General features: G+C 37.8%; 1 protein-coding gene across 1 annotated transcript in view; it reads right to left on the bottom strand.

Moving 5' to 3' along the window:
• MTMR12 (myotubularin related protein 12) overlaps positions 1–13,508 on the bottom strand; it is a 33,687-nt gene that overhangs the window by 13,057 nt on the left and 7,122 nt on the right. The window contains exons 2-9 of the mRNA XM_029961523.1: positions 12,386–12,440; positions 11,348–11,487; positions 9,472–9,544; positions 8,554–8,684; positions 7,807–7,900; positions 5,226–5,349; positions 3,964–4,039; positions 1,587–1,693 (exon numbers count right to left, since the gene is read on the bottom strand). Of these exons, the coding sequence (XP_029817383.1) occupies positions 1,587–1,693; positions 3,964–4,039; positions 5,226–5,349; positions 7,807–7,900; positions 8,554–8,684; positions 9,472–9,544; positions 11,348–11,487; positions 12,386–12,440 (800 nt within the window). The remainder of the gene's footprint in view (positions 1–1,586; positions 1,694–3,963; positions 4,040–5,225; positions 5,350–7,806; positions 7,901–8,553; positions 8,685–9,471; positions 9,545–11,347; positions 11,488–12,385; positions 12,441–13,508) is intronic.

Genomic DNA, 13,508 nt, shown 5'->3' with positions numbered 1-13,508 from the left:
TTGGTTTGGACCCAGAACATCCCCTCTCATTCAGGTTCCAGAGCTCAGATGAACATCAGCTTAGTAAATATGTCTGCTGTCATGCTGGCTTTTTATTGTCAAGACCTGGGAAAAGCTGCTCTAGCTCATACTTCAGAAGTGAAGACTTGTGGGCACTTCTCCAGGCAGGACAGAGTGCTTTGTTTCCTGTATGCTGTAGCACAGAAACCTGTTTTAAGTGAGAACTACAGGCATCCACATCAGAAACACAGGTTACCAGACCTACCGGAACGTGCCTCAGATCAAAGAACTGAGGGAAAGCAATCACTGGTTAAATACAATACTTCTTCCAAGTGAAGTAGTAAAGAAGTAAACAATTTGTGCTGGAAGATCTGGCTCTGAACAGCTTTTTCAATAAGATAAGCTGTTAATCGTAAACACCTGCTTTGTGCCTGAGTTGCAACTACTGTTACAACAGCACGTTAACACACCCTCAGGGACAATTTGTATATATATTTTTAGATACGAGTAGTAAAGCACCAGTACTCCACAGCAAAAAAAAAAAAAAAAACAGCAATACTAGCCGAAGTTCAAATGACTCCAGAAAAGGGATAAAAGTATCAGTCAATACCTTGTAACAGCTTAGTATAGTTTTACTTATTTTTGCATCATGAAATAGCATTAGAGTTCTAAGTCTTGTAATCTTCCCCATTTCACATGAGAAGCATTAGAGAATCTGCAGGAAGAGTCAAAAGCCTTTTCTATGCAAGTATAATTAATTTTATAAACAAAGGAGGTTTTAAGAACCCAATCAAGATATTTTCTGTTAGTTCTGTGTGATTAACAGGCCTTTCATCTTTGAGGAGCAAAGAGCTGATGTTGAACATACAGACTGTACATATGAGTGATCAAAAGCTGGCTGCTAAGAGAAGTTCTCTCCAGGACACCCAACAGGTTAAAAAAAACCAAGACCGAAGAGCAACAAATCATCACTGTAACTCTCAGTCAGGCAGCTGTGCTCCTTCCATTAAATTAAACTTTGCATTTTTCAAACTGCTAAACTAATTCAGCTCACTGCCTCACCTGAAAAAGCACTGTCTGGCTTCACATCTGAAAGCTGCAGCAGTGAACTGCTAGGCTGTCTCAAGAGAGTTTTAGATCACTTTGTCTATAAAAACACAAACCTAGTTCTCAGAAGATGGCAGAGTCTTAAAAACTCAGCTTGCAAATCCATGTTTAGAGATGGAGTCTAGATTTTTCCCACTTGCAAACAGAATTGAGCCCATCAGTTAATAATATTTCAACTGTACTTAACACCTACAGGCTTTGGTGCTGCTTGTCCTAAATAACACACCATAGTTTGTAGAGAGATTACTCAGGTATGTATACATACTTCCACAAAAAAGCCTTCAGTGAAGTTCCAGTCCTGCACAACTGACCAATGCCGTGGAGTCAAGGGCTTAAACACATTCCACTACAGAAAACTACTTTCAGATCTAGAACTTGTTTCCTGATGTGTGAAAGCTTAAAAGATATAGCATATATGGAAAAAGAGAAGCAAGGTCCATACCAAGCAAAGTGTTGTGGACAGAATAGCTATTACTGACCCATCCAAGAAGGCTTTTTGCATTTGTGAAGTGCTGTCATCCTGTTCTTTGGGAAATGCAGACATTTTGAGAAGAGCAGCACCATTATGGCAAGACCAACACCAAATCTGCAGAAAGACATTTATTAGGTGATAAAAATTAGTAAATTGTCCCATACAAGATATTTGCTTAACACAAGAAATTTCTCTTTGCTGTGCTTCACTGAGTTTTTGATGTATTCAAAAGCTCCATCAGTAGAAGCAAATCTACACCTGCACCAAAATTACATGCCTCAGTACACCATGTTACCACTTGCAAGTTTTAAGTGAAGTTTTAAACTTACACAGACACAAGGAAACAAATGTCAGATTATATAAAAACCCTGCTTTCTCAACTGCCCTCACAGGTAAAAAAAAGTGCATGGCCAAAATACGTTGGAATATATGCCACAGCAAGACAGCACTTTTAAGTAACTTATATATTTCATCCATCAGTTTCTCCATACTGATAGCAGGGGGTTTTTTTATAGTTCAGCCTTAAGATAACTCACAATAGATGCACTGATATGCCTTTCCACATGAACTATGCATAAAGGGTCATTTAGGCATATGAAATAAAAATTAAACACTCCAAAACTGAATCAGATTGCCAGGTACTCCTTGTAGCAAATCAGTCCTCAAAGTTTCTTACTTCTCTTTACACAATTTCTTGACTCACACCTACTCCTTGAAGTTCTCGAGCTCATCTTTAAACTTATTTTGAAGCGAGGAGTAAGAATCATTTTGAACAGGAATATCACACAGGGCAAACTGGGAAGCTGAAGGTCTGCTACCAACTCACAGTAAGCAAGGGGAGCAACTCAGAAGGATGCAGGAAACTCACAATCATCAAGCGTGAAAAAAATTACTATACTGTCCCCTTTCACTGCCTTCTCAAACCACCTTAATATTGTCAAGCTATCTTTACACTACCTTCACAAAACTAATTTGGAAATAACGAGAAGAGTTCTACAAGGCCTCTGAACAGTGGACAAGAGCTACAAATGCTGTCATCCGTCCTGTTGGAACAGGTCCAGAGGAGAGACACAAAGGTGATCTCAGCCTGTCTCTATAGCAGAGGTGCCCCAGCCCTCTGATCATCTGGGGAAGAAAAGGGTCTGGAAGACCTTATTGTAGCCTTTCATTACTTAAAGGGAGATTGTAAGAAAACCTGGGAAAGGCTTTTTCCTAAGTCCTGCTGTGATAGGACAAGGGGTAATGGTTTGAAACTAAAAGATGGTAGATTTAGGACTAGATAAAGGGAAGAAACTTTTTACAATGAAGGCAGTGAAACACTGGATGGAACATGGTGCCCAGAGAGATGGTAGATGCCCCAGAAACATTCAAGGTCAGGTTGGACAGAGTTCTGTGCAGCCTTACCTAGAAGATGTTTCTGTTCATTCCAGAGGGGGATTGGACTAGATGATGTTTAAAAGGGCCCCTCTCAACCCAAACTATTCAATGATTCTATGAATGCAAGATGGGATAAAAAAACCAAAAACCAAACCAACAAGTGAAAACACTTCTGTTTGTGTGTAACAGCCAGTGTAATATATCTCTGACACTGAGACAAACTGAACCAAATTTGTAGTCAGGACAATACAGTACCATCTTCTCCATGGACCAATTAATTTAAAGGCATGAAATGAACATGGGTTTCCTTGTCAAATCTGATGGACATGCAGCAACTAAGGTAAGACTTTACAAGTGAGATTGCTTTGCTCCTTGTTTCCATCTACTCAGTCTTACTGGTTCTAAAACTACAAGGTAGGAAGCCAAAGCCAGCTTGCTACAGGGTGCAAACCAGTATATTTAACTTCATTTTCTGTTGGACTGGTAGAACCAGTTTTTCAGTTGGGTTACTTGACTTTGTAAAAGCACTGCATCATCACAGCCATACCATTAACCAGCACCCCAGCCAGGTAACTGGAGGTATTCACCTTCACCTTACATGCATGGTCTTCACCTCAACATCCAAACAGTATTTCAAGTCCTACATCCTGCCCAGCCAGATGCCAGTCAGTACAGTCTCATGAAAAACAGGCTGATGGACAGAAGGATTAGTAGTATTTGTAGTCTATAGGAACACTGACATCTGACGTAAGAAAATAGGAACTGTGAATAGTAAATACATATTTTGCTGTTATGTCTTTGCTACGTATTACCCGGTTTAGTGAAATATAGAATACTTCGAGCACCTCTCCTTTCAACATCTGTTTCCCTTGAGTAGATGGCCAGGTATATTCAACATGTAAGCTGTTGAAACAAGTTCTGAAATAAAATGCAGTCACATCTGAAACGCTAGTTGAAATTTTGCCATCTCAGTAAGATTTCTTACCCTCAGCCATGCACATACTTACAGGAATGCCTCTGCCTTCATACTTCAAGATACTCTCTTCAGAAATGCATATGGGAACAACAAAATACAAAGGCAGCCTAAGATAACAAAGGAGAGTTTATTGGTCTTAAAAATTAAACAAAGAACAATATCCAACCTTTTTTTAATGATGGTGAGTGTTCTAGTCCACATGCTAATTATATATTCATTCTTACTGCTACAATAATCTTTCCAACCAGACAATTATATTTTCCTCAATGCTGTCCCTTTATTTTCAGCTGAGCAAGGTATTTTTTTCCAATCTTGATCTCTTAATTATTTTCCCTGCAACTTTCCTCTGTCTTTCCAAGGTTGCAATTAAATACCACATTTAACTGGAACCTCTAAGACTGATTGTAAAGACCACCTTGGTTTTCTCATGCTTTGTTGTTTCAAAAGATACCCTTGCAGTATTAGATAACTACTCCTGTTTCCAGGCCTTTTAAGCAGTTTACATCCTAATTCAAGAATGTAATTTAATATATCATGGATTTCCAGCATTAGCCAACATTATTTATATTCAAGGCCCAGAGAAGCAACAAAGGTAAGTACTCTTAAACTTGGTTAGGGTCTCTCAAAACAGTTGTAGAATAAATAGTTAAGACTTGTTTGAATGTTGGTATTCATTTCCAAGATCTGTGAAGCCTTTCAAGATTTGACTATTAAACAAAACAGCAGTAGTATACAAAGGTTTGTATACATTCTAAAGGGTTCACCAATAGATGCTGCTCAGCTAATCTGGTAGCTAAACTCAGCCAACCTTCTCTTAAAGGCAACACAACCTCCACTGGCACATTTTGCATATACACTTTAAACCAGGTACTCTTTCCCCATCCAGCCCCCCTCAGCTAAATCAGTGAAAAATCTCCAGTGCATCTACCTTGAAATTTTACCAGAGTAAAGGTGCAGGATTGAGAAAGTGTCAACCTAACCAGTATGATAGCAGTGTAAGTCCCATATCTACATATTTCCTATTCCATTTTAAGGTGGTATTCTCCACTCCTTGACCTGCACAAAGCTTGACTGACCAAGGTCCTGAGTAGTCTGACCTCCTATTGAAATTAACCCTGCTTGAGCTGGGGGTTGTGTAAGATCACCTCCTGAGGTCACGAATCTAAGTATTCCACAAATAAAAATGGAAACCAGATCCTAAAAAGAGCCCCAAACAACTGTATAATCCTCAGCATCAAAAGTAGCACTGATTTTTGCAAATCCAAAGTTCACTATTCATTAGGGCAAGCTTACTTCTCAGACACTCTGTAGCCTTCATTGGTGATCACTGCTTTGTATTTCACATTCCCTTTGGTCCGCTCCAACTCATCACGCCAGTCCTCGAGCGTATCAAACATCACAGTTTGGTTTCTTCCATCTGTCAGATATTCGATAATGTTAGCTTTGCAGACTACTAGGAACTTTTAACACAAAAGCATTCCTAAATAATGGAGTTGGTTGCCACTAAGTAAGACCTCTTGTGTACAGAAAGTCAAAGATAAAATGCCTTTTGTACACCACACTGTCTCTGTTTGATCTTTAATAAGACACCTTTTGTCAAATACTGCTGTGACTAATAATTTCAGGAACAGTTTCTCCAACAGAAACTAATCAGTTCTCACAGAACTCCCAGAGAGCTGAGGCTGTCCTCATATCCAGCTTAAAATCCAGGATATTGTGCAGCAAATAACATTTTATACTAATGCTGCTGGACTGGCATCTAATAATACAGGTTTAAATGCAGAATTCACAATCATATCAAAAATCTTTCTACAAAAATTCAGATACTGCATTTCATTTAAAGTTCATTCTTTTATGATGGAGTTTTGCATTGAATAGAACATCTCAGGTACTCGATAAGAGCAGAAAATTGATTACACCAAGTCAGTCTCAATAATTTCAACTGAGAACCTTCCCTGTAGTTATATTTAGTCACCCCAGCAACAGTTATGACAGCAGCTTGATTCAGCCTCAAATCTTGTATAATAACTATATAATTTATGGAGTAATGTCAATTGTTTTAGGCACACATCATAGTTAAGTAACATCCTGCAACATCAGCTAACACTGAAATGCCAAACAGAGCTAGAACTTCCAGTGAAGATAAAATGGCAACTTGAAACTTTCCACTGTAAGAAGATAAGGTTGATGAAAAATTTACAGCTTGAAACAGAACATTATTAATGAGCTCTTACAGAAAAGTTACAATTTTAAAAGTATCAGACCATAAGAGGCATAAAAACCAATTTCTGAAGTTTACTTGGTTTGTCCTGTAACAATTTCATAAAGGAGACCTAGACACTTACTATTGAAAACAGTTACTAAAGCATGAAAGAATTCTGGCACGGCACTCCAATGTTGCTATAAAGACTAGGCTTCTCCCAGATTTCTCAGCCTCTCCCTGGAAAAGCTCAGTCTTTCTGATGTTTGTAGCTGAAACTGAACACCAGTTACAGGTAAAGTCTGCAGCAACTACCCGAGCCAGCAACAGGCCCTTGCAGCAAAGGTGGACAGTGTATTCTTGGGCTGCATCAGAAATCCACTGCCTACCACCTGAATGAAGTGACCATTGTTCTCAGCCTCCATAACTGAAGGGCTGTGTCCAGTGCTGGGCTCCCCAGCACAAGACAGGCACAGGGTTCCTGGGCCAAGCCCAGTGAAGGCTCATTGTCTTCACTGAAGGGCTCAAAGCACCTGCTATGGAGGAGACACAGAGCTGGGATCATTCAGGCTACAGAAAAGCGGGCTCAGCAGGGGCACAGAGGGGGCCAGAAGTGTTCCCAGCCTGTATAAACATCTGACTAAGAGTGGAAGCAGGGGAGGAGAGTACAGAAGATGACTCTAGACTCAGTGACATGACAAAAGGCAGTTATGCACAACCTGAAATACAGGAAATTCCATTTAAATTTAACAATAAAATTTTTCACTACAAAGAGGGTCAAATAATGAAACAGACTGTCCAGAAAGGCTATGGATATATCTGAAACCCAACTGGACATGACCCTGGTAAGTTGCTGTAGTTAACCCTACTCTGAAGGGGGGCAGATGGACATTGCTCCAGAGGTTTCTTCTAATCTCAGTGATTCTGAAATTTCTTGACATATTTTGCTAACTGTCTGATTAATTCCTTGCATACATCAAAACTTCCCTTAGTGAAAGGAATAGGTGTTGCTGGTGCACTGAGGATCAGGTTCCTAATTCAAAACAGCACTATTGAGGTCTGAACTGCAGAATGCTAAAAAGTGTACTGATAACTTTTTTATCTTGAATTTTGCAGCTTAGTTTATTAGTCAGCCCAGTTTGATCAAGAGGGAAGATTATGTAATAAATCAGCTTCATGAGGAAGTCAGATGTCTTCCAGAATCCTGCTTTGCAAACCTATGCTTTTTTTGCAGTTGCCTGGAAGCAGCATATTGCTTGCAAATGAGAGCAAAAAGGGAAATACTTTTTGACACGATGCCACTGCAAATGCAATAATTTCAGAATTAAGAGCAGGAAGTTTCGTTCACAGCAATAGTACAGGAAAAACCACATTGATAAAATACACAAAGTATTTTGTAGATGAACCACGTGAAAAGCATTTGCATACATTGGTCCAGGGGTGCTACCCTTGCTTGGAAAATTTCTGTGCAACTACTCAAAGGACACAGACACCAAGAGCAGACGATTTAGAGACTCTGAACAACAAGTCTAACACGGGAAAAATTAATCTTCTGAGGCTATCTGCCAGCAGGACAGAGTCATAAGCCAAGCACACACTCAAATACTGAACATCCCAGACTGCTTAAGGAACTAACTACGCAACAAACAGATAAAAAAATAGAAAAACATTTACCTGTGTTGTTTGGGGCAGCTGATGCATAAGAGAACAGAAACAAACGTTTAAGCAGCTTAGGAGTCTGGCTATGATGAACTATACCACTGACGATCTAGAAGAGGACCAAAAATTAACACCCAAACACACACCAAGACTATCAGTGTTAAAAATGTGATTCTTTTTTTTTTGCCACCCACTCCATCCAGGTTTTAAACAAAACTCATGGATTCTATCCCCAACAGCTGAAAACTGACTTCTAGTAAGCTTTCTCTGTTGTCTGCAAGACACTGTATCTACTTGGCCTAAGTAGTATTATATATGTTCAACTTCCAGAATTACTCATATTCAAATAAAACTAGTAGACATCTAGTTTGGAGTTCAGATTAACTTGTCAAAAGAACTGAAGTTATCCGGAAACTAACAGCTTTCATAAGAAAAAGGATGAAGTCTAAAATATAATGAAATTACACATCACAAATAGAACAGCTTTACAAGTTTGCCTGAGCTGAAGCTGATTTCCTGCAGCACTCTAAAGTTCCAGTTTTCTTTAAAGAGCCAGTGCATCTGATCTTTTAACTGCTACACATAATGACAATCAATGAAATCAGTCTTTCTCAGAGGTGATCAGAGCAAGTTTTTTTAAATTATCAGAAAATACTTAAAGTTTCAGGGATCTCTCATGCTGAATTTTACCCTTCTCCCATCCTCACAAACACTCAACACTAAGCTTAAAAATAGAAAAACAAATTAAGTTACTATACTTACTCTTTTCACTTCCTCTTCTTTTGTGTATCTCAGGCAAAAATTAAATACTCTAAGATCTTTACAGTAGATAATTAACCTTTCTGGGTATTTTCTCAGCTGTCCAGTTAGAAGTTTCTTTTTCTCATCATAAACTGTAAAATTAAAAAGCCCAAGTAAATATCAAAAAGATATTTGCCATCTGTTGATATAGTTGTACCTGTCTGACTCTTCAGAATTCTCAATAAACTATTTCATCCCAAGTTTTAGCAAGAGAAAACAAGTATCATACAACACAGGTAGGCACACTCTTGTGTTAATATACTCAACCTTTTCTTTTAAACCCCTCAAATTACTTCATACGAGGTAGAAAACAAATTTGTAGCAAACCAGCTGCAAAGCACTCCTTGATTTACCTGAAAATTAAAACCAAGACCTAGTTTTAGATCTCCTTTAATATGTTGAAGATATCATGGATTTCATAAAACAAAGTTCCCTTAGACAAACAAGAAGTATTGTTTGGTAAGTTGGTACCTGTACTGCTCTGCAGTGTTACTGTTCAAATGAAGTGAATACCTCCACATTTACAGGAATAGTTGATTACACTGGAAGATCCTTGTGCACCAAACTTAAGAGACTTTTCACAGTACATTCTCTGGTTTGAATCATTGTATTTTGAAGGGATTGTTCTGTTCGTCCCAGCAAGATAATTAATCAAATTAATTCAATCAAATAAATTAAAATTAATTTGACAAGCTTGAAGGATCAGACTGGGTTCTGAGAGATTTCTTATCTGTCATTTCATCATTAAATATAACTGCAGCTGCTTGTTCTAGACTACCCAATCCTAGTTTCCAAAGTGACAAATCTATCAGTTTTCTAAAAACAATGTACATGTAAAAGGAGCACTACAAAACACCTCAGAGGAGAAAGCTGACCTACCTCCGTAGATTTGATCTACACATTGCAGGGTTATGTCATTTTCTCCTACAATTTTATTCTTAAATTCTGGTTCCTAGAACATAAAAAAAATATTCTTAGAAAAGTCACACTGCTAAGCAGTAGCACCTTCTCACAAGTAAAGGATGCATTCAGTACATTAATATCAGCAGCACTTCTTATTCTTACAAGCTGTGTAAGGCAGAACACTGAAAATAGTTATTAAAATACAGACAGATGCAGGTTACACAGACAGTTTGTAAACTGCAGATACAGTTTTTTTAAGTCTCAGCCATGCTTAAAATGTACACAGATTTTATTTTTCCAATAGCTTCAAAGCACGTATTTCTACTGAGAGTCACTTTTCAAAGTAGAATCATCCCAGTAAACAGGAAATACAGTAACTTGATGGAATCCAAGCCCTTTTATGACAAGTTTCCTTGCTATGGGAACCTGGCAGGAAATACAAAGTCTCTTAAAAGAACAAGCATCCCAATAATATTCCAACATCATAGCCAGATTTATCACTGGGTAAAGTGAAGACACACACAACTCAATTATTACTGTGTCACCAAACTTGAAGTGATTTGGAGTTCCTTCCACTTTTATCATTCCACAGGTTCAGAGTTAAAAATGGCATTTCAGTGATGCTACAATTAAACAAGGTTATGTAAAATATTATTACCAAAAGGCTGATATACACTACATCAGTAAATTATATTTTGCTGTGAACAGAGTTAACCTTATTCACGTTACTTCCAGGTCTGCAGTACTCTGCATCAGGTGGCTAATACTGAACTTTTGTTAAAAGAAATATAGTTGACTTGGCATACTATAAAACCAAGGTCTAAAGTTAGTGGTAGAACAGAAAGTAGTATGGTCATTACTAACTTTCCACACTAATTACCAACTACTTCCACATCACTTGCAATTTATGCTAAGAAACTCCACAATTTGTTTTAATTCCAGAAGGTCCGAAAATCTGTATTTGGCTGCAGAAGCCTTAGTTTTAATGCTTAAACTTTGTGAAATTTTACCCCAAGAAACTTCTGACTACCATCAATGTGTGCTGATCATATTATTCTCATTGTTCTTCACTGTTGAGATCATCTTGCACTCAAGAGCCACATACCAGGCTCTCCTGTCACTTTTATCACCTAAATGGACCAAACTGTTTCAGTGCTTAAGCATATCAAAAAAGGTGTGGCATTATCATTCCCCTTTCACAGCTCAATTTGAGCACCTAAACCAAAGGAAACAAGATGGAAATAATTTTTAAGATTTGAGGAGCTTTTAGCTTATTCACTGTTTTGCAAGCTCAACAGCACTAGATTTTTAAATCTTTTCAGTAACACCTGACTTTGAATGGAATAATTCAAAGCCTTAGTGAGCCACACAAATTATCCGGAGCATTTCCACTGAGTACTAGCTTATTCAGTCTTGTACAGCCCTGAAGTAATTCTGCAGATGTAGCCCAAGTCAAGTCAGACAGATGTTATCCAGTACCAGAGCCATGTTTGACACTCACACTTCCACTACTGCTACCAGACAAGGAGTTAGAAATTGGGTTTAAATGAACAGCTGACATAATTTTCAAAACAACAGATTCTTTTAACTTAAGCTTCATCAACTCACAAAAGTTATAAACTATGTCTAAGGTAAGTGTCCACAATAAGCTTGCATTGTTTTTCGTTAAAATAATCATTAGAGCTTGAGGATGCAGATGCAGATTAAAGTTACTCTGCATGCATTAGAACAATTTATAAACTTATCTTTCCTTTACACAGGGATGCAAAAAAAACCCGATATGATTATTTATTCAGAAACACTACATGCTTTAGAGCCTGTTTGGTCATAATTAGAAAACTTGCTTTCCTACATTATCATCTGAAGCAGAATCATCATCAAGGAAAGAAATCTTGAAGTTCGTGCACACGAGTTTCCCGTAGGCGCCACGATTTGATCCATCTTCTTGCATATACTTGTACACTGTGCTTGCTTCACAAAGCAGCAGTTCACCTGTACGAAAGAAACACCAACTTGCAACACAACTGACATTTATAAGTTAATTGTTTCAGTTGTTATCTTAAACTCAGCATTAACTTCCTGACAGCTTCTCAGAACTCATCTGAAAATATTTCATCACTGTGACACAAAACCACCAAGAGGCAGCTCCTGAATCAGCACACTGAGAGCTTTCCAGGTTATTCACACTACTCCGGACAGCCTGAACTGCAGATGCTGAGGAGTTCTGTAACCAGAGGTATCTCTGTCATGGCCTACTCTAAGTGGCAGAAGAACAACACACAGAGTTGCAAAGAACAACCTTGCCACTGTGTACTTGAAAAAAAAAAAACAAACGACAGCAAAGAGTATCCGGTCAATAAACAAGTTAAACTCTTCCAATTTTCCTTTCTGTTAAACTCTAAGAATGCTGAAACAGTTGAGTTAATTATTTCAAGTTCATCATGGTTAATTCTTCATAACTTTGACTGAGGACATTGCTTATTTTGCAGGTCCCAGGGCTATTTTAAAGTTCTCAAATGCAAGTTTGCATAAATAATGGTCAAAGATCTAGTCTTAGAATTCACAGGAAGCGAACTTCAAGTTTAAGAAAATAAAGTTTTAATAGGTAAAATCAGACAAACTCTTGGTCTTTCCTAGAAAGTGCAAGAAACTTAATACACCAATACTAGTTTATTGTAAACTTTTACTGATATTTTGTCTTTCCTGATCTTGGAAAACATTTTTTAACAAGAAATAATTGTAAATTAAAAAAAAAAAAGTCTTAACAGTAAATTAGGCATCAAAAGGCCTAAGTAACTCACAGTACAAGCAAAGCAACTAGAAAGTAAGTTTCCTCTAGTTCTTGACTTCAGTTCCCAAACAAAAAAAACATGTAACATACAACAGTTACCTGGTAATAAGCGAGGATTTACTTCCTTTTCTATGGGTTCCTTTATGTGTATTTCCTAAAGACAGAAAGAGTAATCATTACTTTGAATTATTACCTTCAACACATGCTGTAAACAACTACACTCCCCCTCTAACACACCTCACATTCTAGCAAATAGGCAAATTAAAATTAAGCGAAACGCCTTCTATACAAAAGGAGAGTAAGTTTGCAATGTGATCCTTCTACTAAATGTCAGTAGTCTATTAGCTAAATAATTAAGTGGTTTGCCACCCACAGTGACAGTTACATGCATTTCTGAACACACACAAGAAAATGCATTATTTGTGTAAAGAACAGACAAAAATAAAGCATTACAAACACTAAGTTCTCTCAGCACATCTGAATGAATAAGCACAAACTTAGTATTACAACACCATCTCCCAGAATTCATTCATAAGCTTTGCCACATATGACTCACTATTTTTTCTAATGCATCCTTCACAGTTTTTCAAGGTTCATCCATTACTACCTGTTTCTGATTTTCTTACATGTATTATTTCAATCAAAGCACAAAAAGTTACTTAAACAGTACTAACACAATGTAAAAGGGACTTTAGGATCTCAGAGCCAAGAGGTAAAAACCAGTGATAGGATATTCTTTAGTTTGGACCTAAACTGCATAAAATGAATGTTCACAGTATCACTTATTCCAGCCTCATGGCACTGATAGTTGGGCTAAAATCTCCAGCCAAAAGACTAATAAATGAGAGGACATGCTACACCCTTCCTGCTCAGTTCAGAACTTCCTCCTCCAAGTCCAATCACTACACACGCATTGGAGTCTTTCTGGAAAACTATTAGTTAACTGGAAACCCCCCCGGGGCCACAGCAATAAGCAATCTAATTTTAGTTTGTCACCAGCATCCAGAGTCAGATACTGCAAATCAAGGCAAGCAATCAAAGGGAGATACAAGCAATAATAGTTTTGCTGGATTAAGTACAGAGAAACAAAAGCCCCTGAGAGCACAAAAATAAACCCCCCTGCCCTTCATAAAAACACTTGCCCTCAACACTCAGGAGACTCAAAACAAAGTTTGAAAGTTGTACAGCAAAGCTAAAGCCACCAGGAAATCATGTCATGAGA

The sequence above is a fragment of the Manacus vitellinus genome, unplaced genomic scaffold (genome assembly GCF_001715985.3).
Source record: "Manacus vitellinus isolate BGI_N305 unplaced genomic scaffold, ASM171598v3 scaffold_36_pilon, whole genome shotgun sequence".
Lineage (NCBI taxonomy): Eukaryota > Metazoa > Chordata > Aves > Passeriformes > Pipridae > Manacus > Manacus vitellinus.
Note: the sequence above shows the minus strand (reverse complement) of the source record. Positions and strands in the feature narration are given on the sequence as shown.